Raw genomic sequence first — 25,504 nt, forward strand, 5'->3', positions numbered from 1 at the left:
CTCTTCCCCCTAAAAAAAGCCTGCCACAAGATTACTGTAACCCCCCCCCACACACACACACACACACACACTGAGTCACAATTACAGTAACAGTTGTTGGTGTCAGGGTTCTTAGGAGTAGCCATGTCACTCTGTGGTTGTCCACAGGAGAGCTGGAGCTTGACCACAACCGGCCAGCAAATCTTTGGGGCATGAGTCACAGTGGAGGCCATCCAAACAGTGGCACATATTAACAGCTTGGGAATGGCAGCAGCTCCTGAGAATCTGTCCCAGAAAAATAAATATATAAATCTGAAATTGTATATATGCCATATAAAATCATCCTACTTGTTGAACATGATTTGAAGAGCGTGTAGGTGACTGCAGGAAAACAAAGTGACATTTCACCTGATCCCTCAGCCTGCCCATCTGTGGTCTTGTCTACCTCAAGCCAGCAGCTCTATACCGCCCAAGCACAAGTGCATTTGTATCTGTATTATCCACAATGTGGGGACACCTCCCATTTTGAAGACCAACAGCTGATCCACACAAAGTGAAACATTAAATTTTGTACCTGAGGTTTGGCTGGGATGGTGTTTTTGATTGCTGTAATATCTAAGGCATGAATACTATGTGACAAAAAATACGTCTGGAAATGTGTGTGTGTGAACTGCACCTTTGTCTTTCCTAGTCGCCACTCTTTCTTGGCATTGTCATGAAGCATGAGAAGCTCTGTGCAGCTCTGCCGCACATCATCTGACTGGGTTTTGTTCTCCAGAATCATCTTGTACCTGTGGAAACACACACACACACACACACACACACACACACACACACACACACACATCAACATAAACACCATATAGATATAAACAGAGCACAAACATTTCTGTCAAAAAAAAAAATCTTTCAAGCCCTTAAAAGACAGATTTTTTTATCGAACTGGTTTTCTAACAGAAACAATCCAAGCATCGTCTGACATTCAGCCACGTCCTACAGCTATGGTGCGTATGTAAATATTTTGCTGACCTGCTATAGAAGTCCTTAAAAGTTCTGCGGACAGGAAATCCAGCCTTGCGAATCTTCACGGTTTCCAGCATTCCAGAGTATCTCAGTTGGTTCAGGACGACATCAGGATCAAACTGGCTGGCCTTCTGAAGATGCCAGACAACAAAACAACATGAAACTACAGACGCTAAGATGTTTAAACCCCCACTCTTCTAAATGGATAACAACATGTTGTGTGGATCGTGTCATTTTTTTCTGTAACAACTGTGCATTGAAGGTTGACCCAGACACAGGTCTTGTTCAGCACAGCAGATTTTTTTTTTTGGTAATTAATTATGTGTTCCCAAAATGCAATCATCCTTATTCCAGTATTTGTTATTGGACAATTGGGGACAGCTAAACACTGCAGGTAAATATAATCCTCCACCGCTGAACAAATACACCTATTCAAATGACAGCACTGCTGAGTCAAGTTTAACCTGAACTAAAAAAGTAAATTACTATGCTGAGCACAATCATTTTACATTAAGGTTACTGCAACAAAAGAGCACATGCCAACACCGAGAAAACAGTGTTGAGCAAGACCTTACCAACCAGGAAGGCCTTTCTTTCTGGAATAATCAGCTCCATTGTTCACAGCGCTGTATAACCAGTGATCCTACTTATCATACAGGATCAGTGAAGTCTGCCGCCTTACACCTCTACCCAAGTGGCCTGATTATTCAGAAGGTCAGCATGAAGGCCACTGTCACCCAGAGGACATGCATTGCTGGATAAGCCCCACAGGACCCATGGCAAACCCCAACATGTCAGTCTAATTACAGGCTAATGCAACAATGCATGGAAAGAGACACACTTAGATACAAAGGGACTTGCATGTGTTCATAATCAGACACCACCACACACACACACACACACATTAACATGATTTCTGCTCTTCATCAGAGGATTTGGGCAGCTGAAAGAGGGATGGCATTTTGACTTGAGTGAACTCAAGGTGACCCTTCCCTCAGTGACATTTATTCCAAGAAGAGAGGGTGCATGGAAATCACACAAATACACTGTATGTGTGTTTGCATGCTTGTAATGATGTCATAAAATTGTGCACACAGTCTTGTCATTCTGCAGGATTAACAGACACAGCTTGTTCAATCTTGACTGACCGAAGCCAGGTAAGTGAAAGTCGAAGTGGAGTCAGTGAGAGCAGGAAAAAGGCAGAGAAAAAGAATAGGAGTTTACAGAAAAAGAGGGTGAGAGGGTGACAGTGCAGTTTCCATTCTAATCAATGCGTGAGAAGGTTTGGAATGACGTATAAGGAGTGGGAGGTAAGGAGCTGAGAATCGCCACACTGTGCAAAGTAATAAGTAACAGTAACAGAGAGAAGGGTACTGGATTACAGGGCATCCAATCCAACAGAAAATACTGAAGCTTAACATATACTGTACTGAAAATGATATCAGGAATAAGGATACAAGTTGTGATTCTGAAAGGGTTTGCAATAATGTGGTAAAGAGCAGTGGAGGAACAGAGGCCTGTTAAATAACAGTCCCACTATGGCCTGTCACTGATGGAGCCAGATCAGCAGAGCATTAGCCAAGCTGCTGCAGCTGGAGCAGCCAGCAGTGACCTCTGACCTTTGATAAAGAAGCTAAAGTGTTGGGTATGTGGTGGCTCTTTATATTTGACAAGATGCAATGACAGGCTTTGCACCAGAGAGAAGAGCAATATCAGTTTATTAGCAATAAACATTTGCAGCATAAACAAAAAGAGCAGTTACTTTTAAAGTGGGACCTTTATATGTTTTTGGAGAAATGAATGTCATACTTTCTTCTTGGTAGGAGTAATAATAGCACAGAAACAAGAAGACTGAATATTAGCTCTGAGCAATGGGAGCTACAAATAGCACCAAGGAGGTTTAACATTGCAGGCGCTGACCTTGATAAAAGGATTTCTGGCTTTTTTTAAATTTATTTATTTGTGCAATGAAATTTGCATGACCTACCTTGTCCATGTTCGGTTTGATGCAGCGTACAAAAAAGGGGTTGGACACACTTAGTGTGGCCATCAGAGAATGGAGTGAGTCCTGGAACACAGCAGCAACAAGAGGATATGGATCAGGACAGCAGAGAGTCAGCCCATATATACCTCAAAAGGCATACACATATACAAATACACACTGTGAAGACCCCTGAACCTCACAGGCTATATCAGCCTCGCTCTCTTTGCTGCCTCAGACAATCTGTCTCCAGCGAGGCCTAGCCTGGCAGAGCAGAGTGTTACTGGCCCCTGGTTGGCCCCTCTCTGCCCAGCCATCAACCCTAATCCTCTGGCTTTAGGAACCATAGGCCAGGGCAGCCTGCCAAATCCTGCCCTGCTTCTTGTCTCAGCACTGCAGTTAGAACACGCTAAGCGAAACCCACCACTGCAAACCCCTCCTCCACCGCCCCGACCAGCTTACAGCCGCATATTTCATCCCATCACCCATCATTCTCTGCGGTTCAAATATACTGACAGAATTCTCTTTTCCCCTCTGTCTCGCCATGATTTCTGTCCTCCTCATTCTGTGCCCCCACACTCATCAAACCAAGATAAAGGGACAAATGTTAGAGTGATCATTATATGCAGACAATTAACTCATTGTCAGTGTGATGACACAATCATACAATCATGAGCAGTGAACTGGGAGAGACGTTTAAGTCACAGAAGCTTGAGTCTCACCCTGAACTGAGAGCTGACGGTGGGCTTGCGTCTGGCTGTGCCCATTTTTAAGGTCTCATCACCATTTCTGCTACCAATGCGCTCAAAAAGATCGTAGATGAAGTCAAGCCTGCAAGCAAACAGTGCAGGACAGGGAATGTGATTATAGAACTTGCATATGCTTTAAATCAGGCCTGTGTAGCAGCACAGACAGGGTGATATTTTCACCTGCTGTCTTTGAGAATAAACAAGATGTCATCTCTGAAGGTGTCTCTGTTCTTCTCTAGGATTCCACGCACATCATAAAGCACCTAAACAGATGAAAACAAGAAAAGTAAGAGACTTTACTGATGTTATAGCAGTACAGGAAACAACTGAGAGAGCTAGGAAACTAATTTAAAACCGTGATGTCCCCAAATTATGGATAACTCATTTGGAAATAAAGACCATTTATCCATGTACAGTATATATACAATAAATACCATTTTCCTGAAGTTCATTATCCAGACTGCTAAATAAAGCATTCACATGAGAACATTCATGTGGAGCCCAGATATCCAAACTGGACAGCACATGTATTGCAAAATCACTGACACACTAGTTACATTAATCCTCATTCACTGGAATGGACTCATACAAAAAAATTCTCTGTGTCTGTCAGTGCCAGGTTGGCTAAATAGGATGTTGTCATGGAGCTGCAGAGAAATGAATTCGTCAAAGACAATTACACATAGTTTTAAGGCAAAATACTACAGGCGGTGAGTGCACAAATTCACAGCTCACCTGCAGCACTGTACTTGCAAACCTGTTTCTTTGCATTATTGCTTTGAGACACATAAACACTTACATGTTATGCATGAGCTAATAAGGTGCAGGTGTGTTTTTGTTGTTGTTCAAACTCATGTCTGACAATGAAAGATTTAATTCAGATTAATTGTATTTTTGCAAATAATCAAATCTATTCCTCCACTAATCTTACACCACCATTTCAAATAACAATAAAGTCTCCAGAGGGGCACACTGGGGAGAGAGACAGAACAACTGGCTGGCTCGCCTGTCCTCTCTGGACCAAGTCATTCCCACAGTATCCATGCTAGGCTTGTGACTAAGCTGCCACACTCACACTGAGGAGACCTTGTCTGAGGCAGCCACATAAGGCCAGTCTTTATTAAAGCGAATCTTTCTACTCTCCCCCGACATCGCATCCCCCCCCGGCCCTATCTGCTCCCTGTATTTGTGCTTATTTCCTGATCTTTGTTGCCCTTCTCTACACTTCAGTCAGGAGTAATCTTGGTCATCATGTAAGCAAAAGAAAAGGATGACAGTGAAGCACTTCCTTCTGACTCAGGAAAAAGACAGTGGAGAAGGGGTCCAGCATCAATATCCTGTTGTATATTTTGGCAATGAAAACCCTGCTTCTCATCCAACACCTACCTCACTTCCCCAAATGACTCATTCAGAGAGCAAAAGTAACCAGCTTTTTATCCGTGTATGTGTGTTGTTGATTACCTCCCCAGCATAGTGCTTGATGCCAAACTGGTGGTCGGTCACTCGGGGTTTCACGTAGTATGGGTTTGTCTGAGAAAGAACAAGACCACTGACCATTAAAAGTTCTGTTCATGTCTACTTACAGTAGTTAGTCGTGTCAAATTAGGTAGAGCATACAGTTCACCGAGTCCTTCGAGAGAGTTCAGAGGAAACAGAGAAGTTAACAACACATCCAGGGCTACAACTAAAGCTTATCATCATTAGCAAAAATCTGCTCATTATAGTCTCAGTAAAATGACAAATATTAGAATGTGAAATGTCAGAAAATAGTTTTTGTTCTGTTTTATTCTGTTTCTCTTTCTTTCTTACTTATCCATAACTTATTTTAACTGTAAACAGGGCCTGGCTGTAAAAGACCATGTATGTTCAGTCAACCTACAACATAAATAAAGGTTAATTAACCTTCAAACTTAACACATGGATCAGCAGTGATGGCAGACACCTCAAAGAAAGGTCCAGGTGGATCGTAGGTCTCATTCTGTAACTCTTCTGATTTTCCCATAAGTCATAGAAATCCCTGCTGGGTTTTGTGAGGATACTCTTTTCATACAATGCTGATTCAGTATTGTTGTGCTTGCGCTCGGGGGCATGTAACAGTGCTGCACAGATGTTCCATGCAGCATCAAAGCCAACAGGCAATTCAACAGCCGGGGGAGAGATTTCACTCTTTAAGGTTGTGGGTGGTGAAGGCATTTCCTCAGCTGGGGTTGAGGAAGTTTGGGAATATGGATCATTTTTATGAAGTGTCTGCTTGGGAGGACTAGATCTTGTATGCGCTGCAGCATACATGAAAGATACATTTAAGTTCTCATGTGTGTACATGGACTCACTGCATGCCGGCTGTGCAGCTTCTCTAGAAGGGTGTAGTCTGTCCCTTTGGGGAAGCGGCTCTCCTCATTGATAAGAGCCAACATGCCAAGTTTCTAAAGGGCAGAGAGACAGAAGAGCAGAGAGCATGAAACACACTGTAGTCATGATGGAACTAGTTTTAATCTCTGCTGGCTACATCTGACAGCTTTTAATTTAACAATGCATCCAGGAAACAGCAAAGTAATTGACTGAAATTTCCTGTTTCTCACTGTGCAGACACTGTGACTGGCAGCAACACTCATTTCTATGTGTACATATGGTACATAAAGTCACATTACATTACACGAATGTTCCACACATACTGAAGTTAGTCACGGCGTTCCACAGGGCTCTGTGTTAGGTCCAATTTTCTTCACTTTATACATGCTCCCTTTAGGCAATATTATCAGGAAGCACAACATAAATTTCCATTGCTATGCAGATGATACTCAGTTATATTTATCTATGAAGCCAAATGAATCAGGTCAGCTGGTCAAACTTCAAGCATGTCTTAAAGACATAAAGGCCTGGATGACCTGCAACTTCTTACTTCTAAACTCTGACAAAACTGAAGTTATTGTGCTTGGGCCTGAAAACCTTAGAAATCTGCTGTCTAATCATATAGTTACTCTAGATGACATAGCCCTTGCCTCCAGTACTACTGTGAGGAACCTGTGAGTCATCTTTGATCAGAATATGTCCTTTAAATCACACATAACCCAAGTCTCTAGAACTGCCTTCTTTCACCTGCGCAATATTACAAAAATCAGGAGCATCCTGTCTCAAAGTGATGCTGAAAAACTGGGCCATGCATTTGTTACTTCCAGGCTGGACTACTGTAACTCTTTACTATCAGGATGTCCCAATAATTCCCTAAAAAGCCCCCAGTTAATCCAAAATGCTGCAGCCAGAGTACTGACAGGAACTAGCAAGAGAGATCATATCTCTCCCATATTAGCTTCTCTCCACTGGCTCCCTGTAAAAGTCAGAATAGAATTTAAAATCCTTCTCCTAACATACAAAGCCCTTAATGACAAGGCTCCATCGTATCGTAAAGACCTCGTAGAGCCTTATCATCCTAACAGAGCACTTCGCTCTCAGAGTGCAGGTTTACTTGTGGTTCCTAGAATCCACAGAAGCAGAATGGGAGGCAGAGCCTTTAGCTATCAAGCTCCTCTCCTATGGAACCAACTCCCAGTCTCAGTTCGGGAGGCGGACACCCTCTCTACCTTTAAGATTAGACTTAAGACGTTCCTTTTTGATAAAGCTTATAGTTAGGGCTGGATCAGGTGACCCTGAGCCCTCCCTTAGTTATGCTGCTATAGGCCTAGGCTGCTGGGGGGCCCCATGATGCTCTGAGTTTCTCTCCAGGTTGCCCTGGAGCTCTATATCTCTGACGAGCAGTCACCAGCCACATCGACCTGATCAGTGTTTGATTGTTGTGTCTTGTTGCTTTTCTTCTTTTGTCTCTCCTCTATCCACTCACCCCAACCGGTCGAAGCAGAAGGCCGCCCACCAAGAGCCGGGGTCTGTCGGAGGTTTCTTCCGTTAAAGGGAGTTTTTCCTCCCCACTGTCGCCAAGTGCTTGCTCAAGGGGGATTTGTTGGGGTTTCCCTATGTAATAATATTGATAACAGTAAGGTCTAGACCTTACTTTGTAAAGTGTCCTGAGATGATTTTGTTGTGATTTGGCGCTATATAAATAAAATTTGATTTGATTTGATTTGACATTAATAAAGGGAGAAAATGGTTGCAATGTAATCTTGTTGCTTCCTTTAAACCTTCCAGTAAACTCAGACCCAGAAGCCTTTTAGACATAAGCCCAACCTTGTAAAAGCTCAGTCTTTACCATCATAAATATGGTGCTAAAATAACACAAACTGTCTTCATGCTTTATGTCAGAATGGTTTACATTACTGTGCACACAACATGCAAAATGAGACCATTTAATGATAGAGTGGGAGATGGAGGTCAATGTAAGCGCAGTCTGGCGTCTGGGTCAGCATGCTCTGGCTGGCGGTTTGCATTCGCTCCTGGTGGGGACTGTGCTCTCTCAGGCTTTGACTGTCTGTTACCTTTTCTATGAGATCCAGACACTCTGCATTATCCATCCAGTCTATGGCCTCCCACTGGATTCCCTCTCTGTGAGGAGACATGCAGAAACACACAAATACACATTGTATATATAGTACAAATATAAACAACTATGAAGGCACAATGGCTGAATTGTTCAGAATGAACATGTGATGAAATGAGCCCTGTCCAAGCTGTTGGCCTATTGGACAAGAAAACAACTGTCTGGGGGAGAAAAAGAGGTGATTCCAAATCTCTGGCAGTTTGTCTGTATCGCCATGAGGAGGTCCACCCCCCACCCCCAGTCCTATCTGTCTGTGGGACAGTGTCCAGGACATGCAAAACCTTGGTTTCCTTTATATATTATATATTAAATGTCTTTACCTGTTGTACTCCAGCTGCTCCAGTGAAAAAATGTGCTTGTTGAAATATTCCTGCAGTTTCTCATTGGCATAGTTGATATTAAACTGTTCGAACCTGTTCACCTACGAGACGAGAAAATAATTAGATTTTATGACCTGTAGCTTAGTCTAGTCCTCTATGATCAGTTCTACCTTGCAATCAAATTGCATATTGACAAGCAGTTTTGTGTCAAGTTTTCAAATGATCATTTCATTCAAATTTAAACTAGTGAACTTTGTATTTTTCTTAACAAAAATTTATTTATCTTGGCTACAAGTACAATTCTCTGGCTTTACTAAAAGAATTTAAGTTAGAAATGATGATTTTAAAGCCCCACAAAACTTGACTTAAGGGTTTAAATAAGTACTAAACAGTGTATAAACACAAAGGTTCTTTATTAAAAAGTATAACACTAAAAAACTAATCAGATTCATCAGAAATGAATGCTTGTGGTTTAATCAGACTTGATAGACAGTAACCAAACTATCCAGCATCATTAGATTCTGATTCAAATGTTGGTAAATCAAAATAGGCTGGACAGCACTCAGAGAGTGCAAACCTCCGCCAAGGCAGCTCACTGTCCCCTTAACGCCATTACACCTAAAAGCAATATTCCAGTGCTAATCTGACCCTAATAATATATTTCCTTGACCATGAAAACTTACCCCTAGCTTTTGGAATCAAACTGATATTATTAGTTTGAAAAGTATTCAAGAAAAACAATATTTTAGTAAAAATACTGAAACTGGCCCTATCTCACAATAGTGAAGAATCCTTTAAAAATTCCTGAATCTGGACGATAATCCAGAGTAGAACCAAAATCTAATGGATTGTTCCATGAGCCACACCCTACACCTAAAAAAATGTTCATTCAAATCCATTTATAACTTTTTGAGCTATGCTGTGAACAAACCAAATGTCAGTAAAAACATGGCCTCTGCCTTTAAAGAGGTATAAGTGGTGGCAAACCAACAAAGCAGTCACTGGGCCTTGCTCCAATGAACAAATTCCTTTGTAAGTGGCACACTCGGGTTATTTAAGAAAGTTTGTGGACAGCTGTCTCATACTTAAAACGTTCTTTAGTTAAGAAGGCCCAGACTGGTTGTACAAGTTTTTAATGTAATATTTCAGGACAGCAACTTACACAGTTAAATAAAATAATGGAAAATGTTCTCACTCATTCAGCTACATCAGGCTTCTAACCAGTATCATCCTCTCTTCATATACCTTAATACTGTGTGTTCATGAAGGATCCCACTGCTCATGACAAGTGGCTGGTTTACAAAGTAAGTATTCAGGGCCTTTAAATGATTATTTAGTGTCGCTATTTCTTGCTGAGAAAACTCTTAAATGCTTTGAGCGAGTGTTCACCTCAAAGTTCTCAAAGCCGAAGATGTCCAAGATGCCAATGGACTTGAAATTGTCTTTTCCTTTGATCTTCTGGTTGATCCTCATTATGATCCAGGAGAAGCACTGAGAATAAAGAGCCATGGCAACTGAGTCCCGCGAGTCCACTGCCTGCAAATCATGGCATGAAAGTTACCATGGATACCAAGTCAGGGATAAATAATAATAGTGAGGAAATGTCGCAAATTGCATCCGAAACACAGTATGGAGTAGTGAATATCTCAGTATACATTTCATCACTTCTATCCAATGATGGTTAAAGTGGTTAAAAACAATAACAGGTGTGTGTGTGACAATAAAATAAATAGTGGTTTGGAGACACAGGTGTGTTAGTCAGTGTCTGTCTGCAGGTAAGATCTGTTCACAGTGGACAGCTTTGTTTATCACCTACATGTCTCAAGAATGATGTAGTGCAGGAGGTGTTATATTCCAGTGAAAACAAAGGCAAATCGAAATACTATATAAACATGTTTTTGTAAATGATTGCCTCTCACTTTCTAAAAAAACCCTAGACAAGGAACTAAAGCCTGCTGTGTTACACCTGTGTCTCACTTTCCACTGTGACAGATAGGTCCTACTGGGGACTTAGTAATAAAATTTTTTACTTAAGTACAGTACTTGGGTAAATGTACTTAGTTACTTTCCATCACTGATATGATCAACAAAAACAAGCACATATGTTGTTTTGTCAAATATCAGAACTAGAGACATTACTCTTCTGACTGAAGAGGTAGCTGTTGTAATTTGTGACAAACTTCACTCTTTTAGCAAGCCGCACAATTTATACAAATAAGAAAATCTCTTTTCTTTTTTCTGATTTTCTCCAGCTGCCGTAAGGTCGGCCTTTCAGCTAAACAGCATCTGTGTACGTACATGAAAAGCCTGGCTTGCCAGCTATGCTTCCTCCACAGGCATTGTTCTTAAATTGAAAACAAAACAAGTGCGGCAGTGAGCACTGTATCTGGAGAAACAATGCTCCTGGGCTTTTGAGTAATCCATCATGCCCGGCCACATCTTGCAACCAGTGTGTGTGAACAAAGTGCTGGTCGCTGCAGGATCTCCGTCACAGGAGTGAGAAGAATGGCTGTTTGTCCAGGATGGGGGGGCGGAGCGGCTACTGCAGGCAGTCGCAGGGTGGGTGACCCCTGGCCGCTGTGAGAAGAAGCCATTCTTACCGACTCCAGGGCTAGAATAATGAACTCCATTAAGAGACAAGCTGCTTCAAAGGCCAGGCAGAACAAGCAGCAGCAGAGTGACAGCGCAGGGTCTTTGTCCGGTGATGAAAAGCTTTCTTGTGACTTGTGTGTCCCTGTGATAATAGTAAAAGTCCATTTTGCATATTCACTGACATTTGTGTGCATGAGTGGGCTGAGGGCTTGAGTTCAGCCAAAAAGGACTGTGTCGTGCGTCAGAATGTTCTTACAGCACATGACAAAAAGAATAGCATGCAGATGAAGACGTGAAATATTCACATTAATCACAGACAGCAGAGATGAGACACATCTTGGTGCCTGGTTGTGCTGCCTCCGTAGGACAGGACTCTCACTTCAACCCCACTCATTGGCCCTATTGTGCTTTTGACTCAGATCACTATCAAGATGGCTTTATTGTGCCAGGAATCTGGCAGACAAAAAGCAGGAAATGGCTGGGAGTCACGCAAGGGATCTGGAGAGGCATGTCGGGGAGAGTGCCGGAGAAAGGCTGTGTGTGTCACCAGGACAGGGAAGGGATCGAAGTGAGGATTGGGGGGGTGGTGATAAAGAGGCAAACAAAAACATCTACTGTATGTTTCACTGTCTTGACAGTGTAGAGCTTTGAAAAATTCCCAGCACCAAAACACTGAAATCTGATCATGATAACACCAAGGGTGGAAAAGCAAATATTTCAGGTTTTGTGTTAGCTGTGCGATTCCTGTAATGAGCAACAGATAAGGAAGCGGGTTTGGATGTGTTGTTACCTGCTCCACAGTGAGAGGTGAGCAGATCTCCTCCCCTCTGAGGATCATGGAGCGTTGGGTCAAAACTTCCGACAGCTGGAAGGAGTCCAGTCCGAGCAGTTCACTCACATTACTGACCACTGAAATACACACACACGCACAAGCACTGACACAGGTAACTAGAGCACAGACAGTTCATATGACTCCTACTGACGTCAAAAGACAGATATGACATTTAAACTGTGATCCTATATAGTCTATAGGAAACTCTACTCTGTTGGCTGGGCTACTATTCTACAGTCACTGTAGTTCACTAGTTCTTTGGAAAAGAGGTCAGACACAGCAAACAAAGGAGCCTTGAGCTCATGTTACAGCCTGTTCACTGCTCTGTCTCCTAGTACAATGTCAATCACACTCAGGGGCATAAGGAATCGTGTAGAGCCAACATCAGTGGTGAGCTTATTATGTGCTTTAGGTTTTCTACAGTAAACTCTAGCAGAAACAAGTGGTCATTTTAACCGGATTAGGTTTAAAACCACACACACTCCAAGTTTCCCCCTTAAATAGCAACACGGTCATACAGTATTTTTCCACTGTTTGATAAACATCACATACATTCAGCACCTGCTTGGTCCGGATCTTCAAGCTGTCATTCCTCATACACACATTTTCCTTTCATCACTACAATGTTTGAAATGAAACGGACTAGAATCTAAAATAAAGTTGTTTGGATTTTCACAGTAATGATGGACATACCAGGTTGCAAATGTTTCACTGCTTGTTTCTCCAGCTGTCAAAGGAGAATTTAAAACCCCTTTCAGATATGCACCCCTAGCCGGGAATTTGCCGGCTATTTCATGTCATGTCTGAACGAAGCCCAGCATCGTGAAGCCGGCAAAGTGTTACCGGCATTTTTACCTGGTTGGAGCTGGTCAGATAACCTGCTATGTTCTTAGCTGCTACATGTCTGAAGTGAAGTGGTAGAACTGCCAGTAAGGGCACTGTCAGTGATGACATGTATAATAATTTGGGAATGCATAGTTTCAGAGAACCTTTGTTTGTCTGACCTACTCTGTACTGATTAAAAAACTTGGCTCAGTGCCACCTCTGTTCTACCTATAATTAGCAGCAAAGCACAGTTCTTTCTAGGAAACATCCTAGGAAATTATTCAGAAACTACAATCTTGTATATTTATTTATCTGCCTCCCTAAAAGTGGATATTGAGAACATGTGTGACACTTTCATCAGGGGCAAGCTAACAGTCTGTGTAGTACTATTGTCTCAGTTCCATCTCATACCTTCTTTTGAAGTGATCTGAGCTCCACCTGCAGTCATGAATTCAATATTTCCCATCCGGAGGACAGCAGACAGCAACTTGAAGACGTCTCTGATCTCCTCCTCAGTGAATTCCATCACTTTCAGGGCCTCCTGCAAAATTAGACAGCAAATCCTTCAAGCTTTGATGGCAGTTAAACTTTATTTTGTTTCTCCTTTTTGCCTCCAAACATGTTTCCCCCAGGACTATGTTTCCAGAACCCAACTCGCTATGCTCATGATGAAATGTTATTGTGCCCCCTGGAGGTAAAACAAACCATGTACATAAAGGAGCTTGTATTCTTTCCTCTTCTCCTTCTTACCATCACACTGCCAAAAAGCTGCTTGTCATCAAGACTGCTGTCCTGCACACACCCTGACTGGTTCAGGTAGTGATATGATTCAGGTCCTTCAGATAGGAGGTACATGTCTGCAACACAGAGGAATAAAGAAACAATGCATTCGTGCCCAACACTGCAGAAAATGGGCAACTAAGTCTTCTGTGTAACCTTGGTTAACATTAGCTCCTGCTTGTTCAAATTGTTGGTTAGTTTTTCAGTGTATATTTGATTTTCTACTGGTAGTTGTCAGACCTGACTACCTACATACCATTTAAGGTTATTTATCATTTACTGTAGCTTTAGGGATGCTTGAATAAACATGTTCACAATTTTGACACAAAGTTGGTCATGTGTTATGGCCCTGTGCTTGTTAAAGTGGTAGTACCCACGTTTATGACCAACTATAGTTGGTCATAAACTTTGAGCACTCCTTCAAAATGTGATGGAACAAACCTCTGTGGTTTTTGTCTGCTCCTGCTAACAGCGCGTAGAAGATGTGATAGTTTCTCTCTCCAGGATTCTGTCGAACCACACGGTTCTTGAGAAAAAAGGCTGGTTAGATCGACCGTTTTACGGCTTTTCACAGGTTTAGCTGATGACCCTGCTATTAAATATTATGCTGTCATTAAACTCGCTGAACACATTTGTTACTGCTACTGAACTTTTCAACACAAACTTACCTTTTCCAGCAAATCTGATAATTAAATGTCAAGGGGGAAATAAAATTACTGCGACTGTGTCCCGGACAAGATGCTAGAGATCCAATTATTTTACAGAAGATCTGAGTGAACTTTTAAAGGATACAGTCAATGATGCAGCCTCCCTGAATGTTTCCGTTCTGGGAAAAGTGGAGCTGAATGAACTTTCCAAAGCGACTGGAGTTATTGTTGTACACTGTCTTAGCATTACCAAAAGCTTCCATGATGGGGCTGGAGAGAGAGAAAAGACAGTCAAGTGAATGAAATAATCAACTGTTTGTATTTTTATCTGTCATGAGGCCTTTTAAACATATTTCCCATCACCATTTTCTATCTTGATGCAGATGTGGCTCCAGACTAAATATTTCTTTAAAAAATGATGCAGCCTGAACAGTATTTCCTACTCTGTCATGTTTTTTTTTCCTCTATTTGTGCCAAATCACTGATATATGAACAGAATTTAGTGCATCAGGGATTTGACTCTACCGGTGATCAGCACTGTGCACTACTACAAAGAGAAAAACACTTTTGTTTGTTCCTATTTGGTTTTTCATAGGAATGTTTGCAAGGAATGATGTTCAAAACAGTGTTTTAAAGGTTTTTCTATATTGGCAATAAGGCATATTTGGTGGAAACTCTATCTGTTATTGCAAAGAAATCCATTTCATTATCACAACAATGACAGTCAAGAGCAACAAGATCCCAAAAAGACTATGAGTCGGAGGTCAGGGGTGAAACAGTACCTGCTCTGGATGAGGGCCTGCTCCACCCTGGTGGTCCTTTCCGACAGAGGAGTACCCGCTGAGTTCTGACTCCTCACTGAGAGAAACTTCAGAAGCAGTTTGGTGCTCTCTGTCTTCCCAGCACCGCTCTCCCCACTGAACACACAGTGCACACAGTCAAGCAGAGGTACAGATGATACGGTGATAAAAGTCCAATAATGCATAGCTTCTTAATTTCTCCTTAGTCCTCACCTGATGAGAACGCACTGGCTGTCATGTCTCTTCCACAGGCAGCGGTAACACTCATTGGCCACAGCAAAGATATGAGGGGGCAGCTCCACCATCTGATGTTTGCTGTACAAATCAACAGCCGTGCCGTCATACAATCCTGCTATGTGCTTATAGGGATTTACTGCTGCCAGGATTGAACCTATGTTAGTCTGTAGTAAACGGAAAAAACAGGCAGAAGTGGGAGGGAGAAAGAGGAGAGGAAAAAGGAAGACATGAATACACAGAGTAAACATGATAAACAAGATAAAAATGCTTGGTATTTAAGCAATTTTGCAGACATTGAGCTTCTGTAGAAGACCTAAGTACGGTGACTTTACATCATTAGTCAGTAGAGTCACCCAGTTTCCTGTATCCTTCCTCTGACTAAACCCCTGCACATGGCCTAGTATGCACTGAGGCTGCTAATATTTCAGGATCCGTTTTCGCACTGTGGGGAAAAATGCCTCACAAAAGTGTGTTTGTGGGTCATCATTCCAAAATGGGATGTTACATGGACAGAGCAGGCGAAGCCTCCAGGATGAGTTTAGGAGACAGGGTTTTCAAAAACAAAGTTACCATGTGTCTGTGGGCAATGATTATTTTAGTAAAGCCCAAATACTGTGCCATGGGATCCTCAGCGCTCTAACATGGAAATAATCCTGGCAGTGAAACAGGTCAAACAAACACATTTTTGAAGGAAAAATACAGCTCTGAATATTTTTTCATATATATATATTATATATATATATATAAGATCAGTCTTGCTGTGCTGCTCATCCCCATCCCAATTTGCAGAAATATGAAAAATACACCCCTGAACAACAAAATGGACCCACAGATGACAGGTACATCATGGTGGTACAAGGTAAATATGCTCACAGATTACGACAGTGCAGTGCCTTACATAGATGTTATCTTTCTGGTAGCGCAGAAAGAGGTTGTGCATGATGGCAGCTTCGTGCAGCTCTGCCAGCGTAGACATGTCCTCTACTCCGCTGACGCTGCTGGGGTGCATCGGGTACACCATCTCTCTGTTCACTTCCACCTTCTGTAGGCAGATTACCTGGAACAACACACACAGACACACACACTTAGCCAAGCATTTCGCTTGCACAATACTGTCACTTGAATTAAATCAACCAGAAAACTCATCATTTATCCTACAGCTTTCTAACTGAACACATTTTTGCCTCCTTATGTGGCTACTTTTAAATAAAAAATGTGCTCAACTCTTTACCTATGTTTATTTAAAGTCGTAATACTGAGTAATATGTAACAGTCCTCATGTTGACACAATGATACACTGTGAGTGCTGAAACAAGCATGACCATACACTGATCAGCCACAACATTATGACCACCTGCCTAATACTGTGTACACAGGAGCCAGTGCAGCAGCTGCAGCTCACTGTGCATCTTCTGTGAATCTGTTTGCTTCCATAGTTCTACTGTCAGGAAGAGCACGAATGTGTCGACCAGTCAGGGAAAAACCTATCTAACAGGAGTGAAAACTGTGGTGGTGAGGACAAGTTAGAGATGCTGTTTTATACCAATTCACTCCAGGTGTGATATCACCACTATAGCTGCTGAATGTTTCTCTTCATAGACCAATGTACAGTATTTCTCATTTTCAACCACTTTAACAAAGATTCAGACAAAATGGAATCTTTTGAAAAAGGATGAATGAAATTAAAAAGTTTAATCTACAGTAGATCAACCTCATCATCAGTGAGCCTTGGGACGGTCTGGCCTTGTCAGTCACTCAGATCCTTACGCTTGCTTATTTCCTGCTTCCAACACATGAACCTCAAGGACTGAATGTTCACTTGCTGCCTAATGTACCCCACACAGTGATAGGTGCCACTGAGATAATCAGTTAATAATTTCACCTGTCAATGGTCATAATGTTATGGCTGATTGGTGTATGTCTGTAGTTCAAATTCCAACCTGTCACACATCATTAAGAGAATATTGTAAGAGTGATCTGGCATCCAAAACCAAAAGATGATCAATGAACAACACAGCATTTAATAATGCATAAGCATGGACTTCATGTATGCTTAGCACAGGGTTTGAACAGCATCTGTGTAGATGATGGCCGGGTAGACAAGTTTACAAGGATGAATCAGTCTTCCACTGTGAACAGAGCACATGGACGCATGGATGACAGGAAGATCTAAATGATGCAGGAATAGGTGAGGTCAAAACAACAGATTAATTCCATGATGTGTGCCTGCCTGTGCCAACAAGTAGAGACGCCCTGTCTGACAAATGCCTGGACTTCACTCTGATTTGTTCAGTTAATATTTACAGTACAGCAAAGCTCTCACCGTCACATTTTTGCAACATGGCCAATTAAATGCTTCGGTAAAGCAAATGTGATGACTGAAGATGTCTTTGTCCTGATTTTGAGAGACACTTTTAGAGGTTGATTTGAAATGAATCGAAAGGGGGCTGATAGGAATGTCAACAGAAGAAATAAGATTTAACAGCAGCAGGGAAACAGAATAGCATTCTCCATCAGCAGACAGCCCTGCAGACTTTCTGGCCATCAGAACTTTAATGGATGATGCATACGATAATGCAATGTTTTGATCAATACTAATGGACAAGCAGCTGAGGTTGTGGCGTGCCAATGCATTACTACTGGCTCTTCTGATATAGTCTATCGTATCCCAGCAAAGAGGGGCTGCTGTGGCCCTGTGGGAGCAGCTGATAGAGCGCAGATGAAGGTTTGAAAGGGTTTAGGTGATTCCTCAAAGGTGCCACTAATAACTCTGAGGTACCTTTTTATCTTGGATAAATATGAGTTGAGAGTTGAGCTCAGTTGAAAGATGCTGTAAAGCTAGTGATACGCCTCTGTGAGTTCTTCATAAGTAACACCTTTACACATAGTTATTTGACTCATGAATAATAAAATAATATTAATTAGTACAGCTTTAACAAAATCCATGCTGTCATAAGAAAGTGTCATGCCCTTCCATTACTGTCTCTGCTGTCAAATCAAAGACACTGTGGTGCCAAAGCCGTTGTGTATTAGCAGTTCTCGTCCTGCACTTTTTCAAATGCACTGAATTATTAGGATAAATATACACAATAGATAAACATGTACGACAATGTCAGCTGCATGAAAATAAGGCTGAAGAAACCATCCCGTTATCAAACACATTTGTCTGTGAGAAGCTACTTCTTCTTTGTGTTTGCATCCTTTGCACCTTTTGCAGTGCATTAGCTACAGTGACTCTGTAAGTTAAATGACACACAGACAGGCAGACATGTCCATTTCAACTGTAAATGTCCACTGAAAAATACTGAGACAAAAGCACAAAACAATGCAGTCATCAGTAGGTTTCTGCATGATTTAGTGGTGCTAAGGTTTGAGAAAGGGGAGATGGCTTTGGAGAGAAATGTAGCACACGCAGTGATGTCATCCACTGAGCCTGAGCTTGCAGATTTACTGCCAGATGTCCCTAAACATTTGGCTTTAACCCTACCGCCTCCTCTCTGGCAAACTGGCCTGGATTCACCAGGCAGGGTCGAACTGGCTAATAAATCAAACAGGCTTTACGCTTGTTTTACTATAATCAGCATTTTCATTGTACACTCAATTACATCAGTCACTTAGTGTGATTGATCAACACCTGGGATCTGATGGCTTAATACTTAGTGTTACCATACAAAAACATATTCTGCAGCATTTATTTGATAATTGGTGAAATTACTGTATATGTCTGATTTGAACAATATGATTTTAAATATCAATTAAAAGCCTCGATGAGACTCTGTTCATGATGCTTCAGATTTAAATAAACTGTTATGCATATTATGAATTCCACTTATCATTTGAAGTGGTATTTCATTGTTAAAAAGTTACATAGTCTTGCTTTAAAGCAGTTGGAAGATTTATGTAGGCTAATATAATGCATGTCGTATTATCTTTCATATTCAGTATGCAGATATGAAGGGCACGCTGTATGATTCCAAGCATTTTCAACTCTTTATGGTTTCGTTTAATTAACAACTAGAACTACCGCTTCTCTGCCAATGAATCAAATTCTCAGGTATGAGACAGAGGTGGGGTCACTGACTTTTGACCTTTGACCACCAAAATCAATTCAGTTCATCTTTGAGTCCAAGTGGATGCATGCCAACTTTGTAGAAATTCCTGAGATATCGCCTTCACAAGAATCATGTGTACGCACGGGCGGACAACCCGCAAGAGGAAATATCACCCGCAAGTTAGTCAGCATTCACTTTCTGTTAACACCAAGGCAGCAACACCCAATAAAACAAACCACATAAACCTGGGAAACCTCGACACTCTGCGTTAGTATTCTTTGAATTCCCCAAGCACATGTTCAAAGCTGCACTGAGGTGGATGGAAACAACCATAATACATGACAGCAAACAAATAGGAGAATCTGAAGGAAATGATGGTGCTCTCAGTTTCATCTCAGGTTTCACAGGAGGAAAACAAACATGGCCACTTCACCCAAACACAAGCCCAAAAAGCACCTTCACCCCTCCTCTAGAAAAATACTCATTGGAGAGGAACTATGTGTGCATCTGCATGTGTATGTGCAGATACGCTGTGTTTAGGCTATGTCACTACGTTGTATTATGTGACCTTGGGCTTTGATCTTCTTTAGACAACTTACAGTTCAGATTTCACAGGACGAGCCTTGGGGACCGTTTCATGCCTGAAACCTCGGAGTTACTAAAGAGAAAACTTAGCTGGAGTTTGCAGCATCAAAAGAGGTTTCATGTTGCTCTGTTTTGCCCCGGTAGGCTCTTTTATCGGTTGGTTTCTTTGTTCATTTCACTGCTGTGAAATAAATCACTGAGCTGTCTCTTCACAACCGCAGCAGTTCGAGTTCATAATCAAAACATCAAGGAAATCTTTTGAGCATAATTTCATTTCATTTAAAGTTATTTCCTTTCTGATCAGGATCCCATTCAGTGCACAGTTGCACTGTTACACATTAGGAAGAATCAATGTGACCGATTTGGGCGGTGTGACGATGGCTGAACATGTACACTGAACAAATTAATTCCAAGTGCTGTCCAGTGTTGATGCTAGTTTGCTGCTGGCCATAAGACTGGACGCAATACGGGGAAACAATGACGACTGAAGTTATTGCTGATTCAGAACCTTTCATGATGAGGTAACTGAGCTGGGAGAGACGGACAGTTGTTGTTTTCGCTCTTCCTTCTTTTATTAACTGTTTTCCCAAATTTAGAAAGTAATCTGACCATAACCAGCAGATTGTTAGTTGTAGTCCTATTATCAAGTGAGTCGGGTTTTATACAGAAAATGCACCTTCTGACCAATTAAAATGCATCAGACTCAGCCAAATGGCAAAGTCTCACCATAACAATACTGATTAAAACAGTTGGAACAATTTTGCTAAGGATGACGCTTCAGCAACCATCTGAATCTTCTACTTTCTTGCAGCTGTAATGCTTTCTTTTTGTTTCCTCATTGCTGAAACCACACCCTGCTGCTGCTTTGTTCCAGCAGCTCTAATGAATATTCACACATATAGGTGGGGTCATGCTCACTGACACAGTGGACTTGTGTTTTACTGGCACATATATTCAGATATTTAGAAATAATCCATGGGCACATACAAAATCACAGGCTTGCAGACACAAACACAGTCTTGTTGTTTATCGCTGCCAGTTTTGACTCCCTCTCCTTTTCTTTCCTTTTCCTCTGGCTGACTCTCACAGTGAGTCCATCTGCTGTGTGTGTGTGTGTGTGTGGGGGGGGGGGTATTAATGATGAAAACTCTAAAAACAAATAACACTGAGACAGTTTTATATTACAACCTTTGCTCATTGATTTTCCCTATCGTGGCAAACAGCAAATCCAAATCATTTACCGCACACGGAGACGCTCACAATAATGTTTGTGTGAGCATGCTATTTCTAGGAGCACACATAATGGCTCTATTGACTAATAATCCAGAAAAGACTGTGTGGCCGTCAATGGCCTAATAGACAACTCAGAGACTGTATGGCTGCAAGGCTCAGAGAATTTCAGAAGAGAGGAGCCTCATGTCTCTCACTTGGGCTAATGACAATTTAAAAGAGCAAAACAGATACCTGAACAGTGAACACAAGGCTTTGTTTACTGAGTAAGTGTTGACAAAAATGCCTTCAGTTTGGGGATATAAGAACAGTCAATGCTGAAAACAAAATCAGGACAGGATCTTGTGGTATCCTTAAAAGAAACAACCATCATTTTATTGATTAATTATCAAATTTTCTCAAATAACTGATGAATTCTTTGGTTTATAATTTGTAAAAAAACAAAAAAAAAAAAAATGTAAAAAAGATGTTTTTACAATTTTCTAAAGCTTAATATGATGCCATAAAACTGCTTTGTTGGTCAACCAATAATTGAAAAACCCAAGTCTTCAGTTTACATTCACAAAGAAAGGCAGGAAAAATAACTTATGTAGAAAATCTCCTGTATTGTTGTCTGAAAAATTACTCTAAGAGCCAATTGTCAAAACTCTTGCCATCTCTACTACAACAATGGCTGGTCATAATTTTTGCTGTTTCCCTTTAATCCTTTCCTCATCACAGATATGAAGTATGAGGTATAGATACTGCATGTGCCAAGTGATTCATGCATAAAAACGGCTAACACCGTTCAAGATCAGTCCGTTGTTCCATAAGACAAAGATGATCACTAGCAGCAGCTTTTTAGTTCAGGTGATAGAGCCTGCTTGTCTTTACATGCACACTGTAAGAAAACTGTTATCCCCAGAGGGGATAACGTGCACACTGTTAATCCAGATGGTGCCATATGGCCCCAGAAAACACACACGTGCACATTGTTGCACGTACTCAAACACACAGAGCCACAATGCATCAGTGTACAGTATCTGTTGTATGTTACTGGTCCACTCAGGTCTGCGGGGTAGCAGTGATGAGACAATGATGAATGCTGATGTGATGGCTAATGTGAAAGCAGACAGGTTTACAGTGCGGGTAAAGACACTCTCTTGAGTCTGCAGCGGTATATGGCAAATTCACCTCCTGAAGGGAAAATGGTGCTTGAACTCATTTACCAAGCCACCTCTGACATGTTAAACACACCAGGACACAAGCAAAGAGACACTGACAGACAACACAAACTGAATGCGTAATACCCTGAGCTTGTTAGAGGGGCTGGATTATAAATGGCTGTGACTGGATCAGGAAGTGCTACTAACCCTCAGCAGAAATAGTCCGGAGACAGAGGATACCATTCGGTCAGCCAGGGAGCCAGAAGGTGGTCTCACATTCCTGACATTGTGTCTGCAGAGTCTTAGGACATGGACACACAGGAGACATCCACATGCCTGGCCTGGTGACCAACACATTCTGATCTCACACATAAAGCTCATATGTGCACACGATCCATCTTCATATCAGCAGCAACACTACGATCCAACTCAGAGTTACGTTAACCAAATGTTATTATTTTAAATCCCACTGAAGATGGTCTTTGCACAGAAAAAATCACTCTGTGGTATTTGGAAAAAAATATTTAAATAAAAAATTAGAGGTGAGGTCTGATTTCAACTTTTGGCCTGGTGCTGTGAATCCACACAGCTGACCTCTCGCACTGCAACTATGTCCAACACTGACCACAGAAACATTATAAAAATATGCTGAAGAGGACAGCACATGGATTTTTTTTTACAATACGTGTTATTCTCCACCAAGTCTTCAGGGAAATGTTTGGCTGTTTAGCAGCTAAATGCTCCTTTGTGTTCATCTTTTAGTTGCTACATGTCTGTCTGGTGTTTGATGCAGTAGTAAAACAATGACTTGCAGCAGCTTTTTCCCTGCAGCAGTAAGACAGTAAGAAACATGTGCAATAACCCCTTACTACCTCACTATGTGAAATACTATGTGCAATATTTGAAGTTCACCATCTCATCCATTATCTATTATCATATTTTTTTTGTATTGCGCTTTTATCTTGAATGCATTTTTATACTACGTATGTCACTCTTATGTAACTTTATTGTCAGATTAGATGTTCTTTCCTGGCTTTTAACTCTTTACCTGACTCCAAGAGAGCTGCACAAGGGTTCCTATATGCCTAGACTGTCTGTTTATGCATAAATGGCAAATTAAAATCTTGAGTCTTGTGTCTTGAGATGGAAATTTTGTGGGGATATAAAGCCAAAATGCTAAAAAGCTCCAGGATCAGAGGTGAACTGCACAGTTTGGGACCTTGGAATGTTCATTTGACCCTTTCTTTATATAAAATATTGATGCTTACAACTTTAATTTCCAAATGGAAACAAATACTGCTCCTCAGCAGCTTGACCACTTCTGCTTTGGATCAATAGTGAAGGACTCCAGTGAAGGAAAAGCACAGGGCCTTGGCTTGTGGTTGCAGTGATGGTCTGTGGCAGATCCTGGAAGTGGAAATGATGCTATACATCTTGCTACTCTGGACAGAATTAGTCCTTGGGCCCTGTCCTCTTCCTTCCCCAAGGTTTTGACCTGACCACAGACATGCGGCTGATTTTGAGTTTGGAGCTAATGAACAACTATGCACTGCTCAATGGGTTTGTCAGGAGGCATTCCACAAGACACGTGCAGTATGGGAGGCCCATTATAGATCTACACTCTCCGACCCCTGACAATGTGTGAAAAGCTATTTTTTAAACATATGTTGCCACCACTCTCTCTCTGACTCTAACAGGATTTCCTCCAGACACAAAGACCACCATGTACTGCCAAAGAGATAAACTCAAGCCAATGACTCTTAACAAGAAGCCCATTCCTGTCATTCTTAATTTATTACAAATAAAGTTGACCCCACTGCTGAGTCCTGAGATGAAATAAAAACAGTTTACTCTTAAAGAGACACTAAACCACTCCCATCTCATATAAAATCTTGTAAACTTTAACAGTAACTGAGTGGAGAGTTTACATGTACGCCATGTCACTTATAACCTATATCTGGTGTTCAGTTTAAAGTGTTGATGTGATTTCTGCAAGGGCGTTGGCTTCAAAAGGTGTTTCCATGGCTTTAAAGTGGACTGCTTCATGGTACAGACACAGCTTGCACATGAAGGTTTGGGACAGTTTAAAGGGAATATTTAACAGTTCTGCAGTGAGAAAGGTCTCCTTACCTTCCCATAGTCGGTGGTGAAGACCAGAGACAAGTCATTAGAAGAACTGACGGTGGAAGGGAGGAGCTGCTCTTTGTGTCTCAGCCAGACACGGGCCCCCTGCAACACAATAGCCAGCACAAGACCATTAGCACTGTAAGAAAGTACTGGACATTTGTATTGCACACACATTTTAGGAGTGTTGGAGACCACCAGTAGAAACAATGAAGGCACTGTTCGAATGAAAAAGACATTTGTAGCCATGTGTTGGTATAATATCAAAGTGCCAGGTGAGTAATACTATAACTGCTGGCTTTGAGAAAACACAGTGATTATGCTAGAAAAGAGCAAATTACACCCTTTGCTTTTTTCCCCCCTCACTGTTTTCTCCACTTTTCCCTTTTCCCTCAACATTGCTCATCACTCTCTGCCACATAGCTACTCCCTCCCCACACCAGACTGGCACAGTTATACTCTTATTAAACTGGCACCGCTTTTAGTAAGCAAAAGCCATTTGCCAGGCGTGCATGCTGAGTGTGTGCCAGAGGCTACAGCTACCACTCAGAGTCATACATGCTCAGTAAAGCTGTCAAAGAGACTGATTGTATGGATAATTAACTCCACAGCAACAAAAAATATGGCCTCAAATGAGCATTTGTCACAAATCAACCAATATGGATGTTTCTCTGCCTGTCTTTCATTAGCATCCCAGATCAGACTCGGGTTCCAGATGGAACACTACAGCCGATCTGGGCAGCCTGGTCTCCTGTGTTTGTTGTATCCATGTGGAGTCACTGACCTTCCCATACATGTTTGTGAGCAGCTCAGTAACCAGAAGCAATTACAGGAATCAAGGCTGATTGCTCAGACTGTCATTTCCTTACAGTGGTGGAGCAGACATTTTTAGAACTGACTGCTTTTTAATGGCTGTAGTGCATGAGAACACATTGTTAAACTGCACATTTTAGAGGTTGACTAAATTCACATTGGTCAAGGTTAAAAACAACAAATGTAGCCTTTGATAAAACAATGTACATTTACAAAAATTATTACAGGAAAGCAAATTTCCCAAGATATCTTTCCCTTTAAGAGGCCTGTTTGTATTTTTTCAGCCTGTGGTTTCAACTACAAG

At 41.6% G+C, this 25,504-nt stretch overlaps 1 protein-coding gene across 1 annotated transcript in view; it reads right to left on the reverse strand.

Moving 5' to 3' along the window:
• myo10l3 (myosin X, like 3) overlaps nucleotides 1-25,504 on the reverse strand; it is a 53,548-nt gene that overhangs the window by 16,062 nt on the left and 11,982 nt on the right. The window contains exons 2-21 of the mRNA XM_020594764.1: nucleotides 24,394-24,492; nucleotides 16,150-16,308; nucleotides 15,228-15,415; nucleotides 14,997-15,131; nucleotides 14,360-14,484; nucleotides 14,236-14,249; nucleotides 14,009-14,093; nucleotides 13,538-13,644; nucleotides 13,199-13,328; nucleotides 11,921-12,039; nucleotides 9,928-10,074; nucleotides 8,539-8,639; nucleotides 8,157-8,223; nucleotides 6,063-6,155; nucleotides 5,194-5,262; nucleotides 3,913-3,995; nucleotides 3,706-3,814; nucleotides 2,990-3,070; nucleotides 1,009-1,133; nucleotides 656-770 (exon numbers count right to left, since the gene is read on the reverse strand). Coding sequence (XP_020450420.1) covers nucleotides 656-770; nucleotides 1,009-1,133; nucleotides 2,990-3,070; nucleotides 3,706-3,814; nucleotides 3,913-3,995; nucleotides 5,194-5,262; nucleotides 6,063-6,155; nucleotides 8,157-8,223; nucleotides 8,539-8,639; nucleotides 9,928-10,074; nucleotides 11,921-12,039; nucleotides 13,199-13,328; nucleotides 13,538-13,644; nucleotides 14,009-14,093; nucleotides 14,236-14,249; nucleotides 14,360-14,484; nucleotides 14,997-15,131; nucleotides 15,228-15,415; nucleotides 16,150-16,308; nucleotides 24,394-24,492 — 2,151 coding nt within the window. The remainder of the gene's footprint in view (nucleotides 1-655; nucleotides 771-1,008; nucleotides 1,134-2,989; nucleotides 3,071-3,705; nucleotides 3,815-3,912; nucleotides 3,996-5,193; nucleotides 5,263-6,062; nucleotides 6,156-8,156; nucleotides 8,224-8,538; nucleotides 8,640-9,927; nucleotides 10,075-11,920; nucleotides 12,040-13,198; nucleotides 13,329-13,537; nucleotides 13,645-14,008; nucleotides 14,094-14,235; nucleotides 14,250-14,359; nucleotides 14,485-14,996; nucleotides 15,132-15,227; nucleotides 15,416-16,149; nucleotides 16,309-24,393; nucleotides 24,493-25,504) is intronic.

This window comes from Monopterus albus, unplaced genomic scaffold (genome assembly GCF_001952655.1).
Source record: "Monopterus albus unplaced genomic scaffold, M_albus_1.0 scaffold24.1, whole genome shotgun sequence".
In the NCBI taxonomy this organism is placed as follows: Eukaryota; Metazoa; Chordata; class Actinopteri; order Synbranchiformes; family Synbranchidae; genus Monopterus; species Monopterus albus.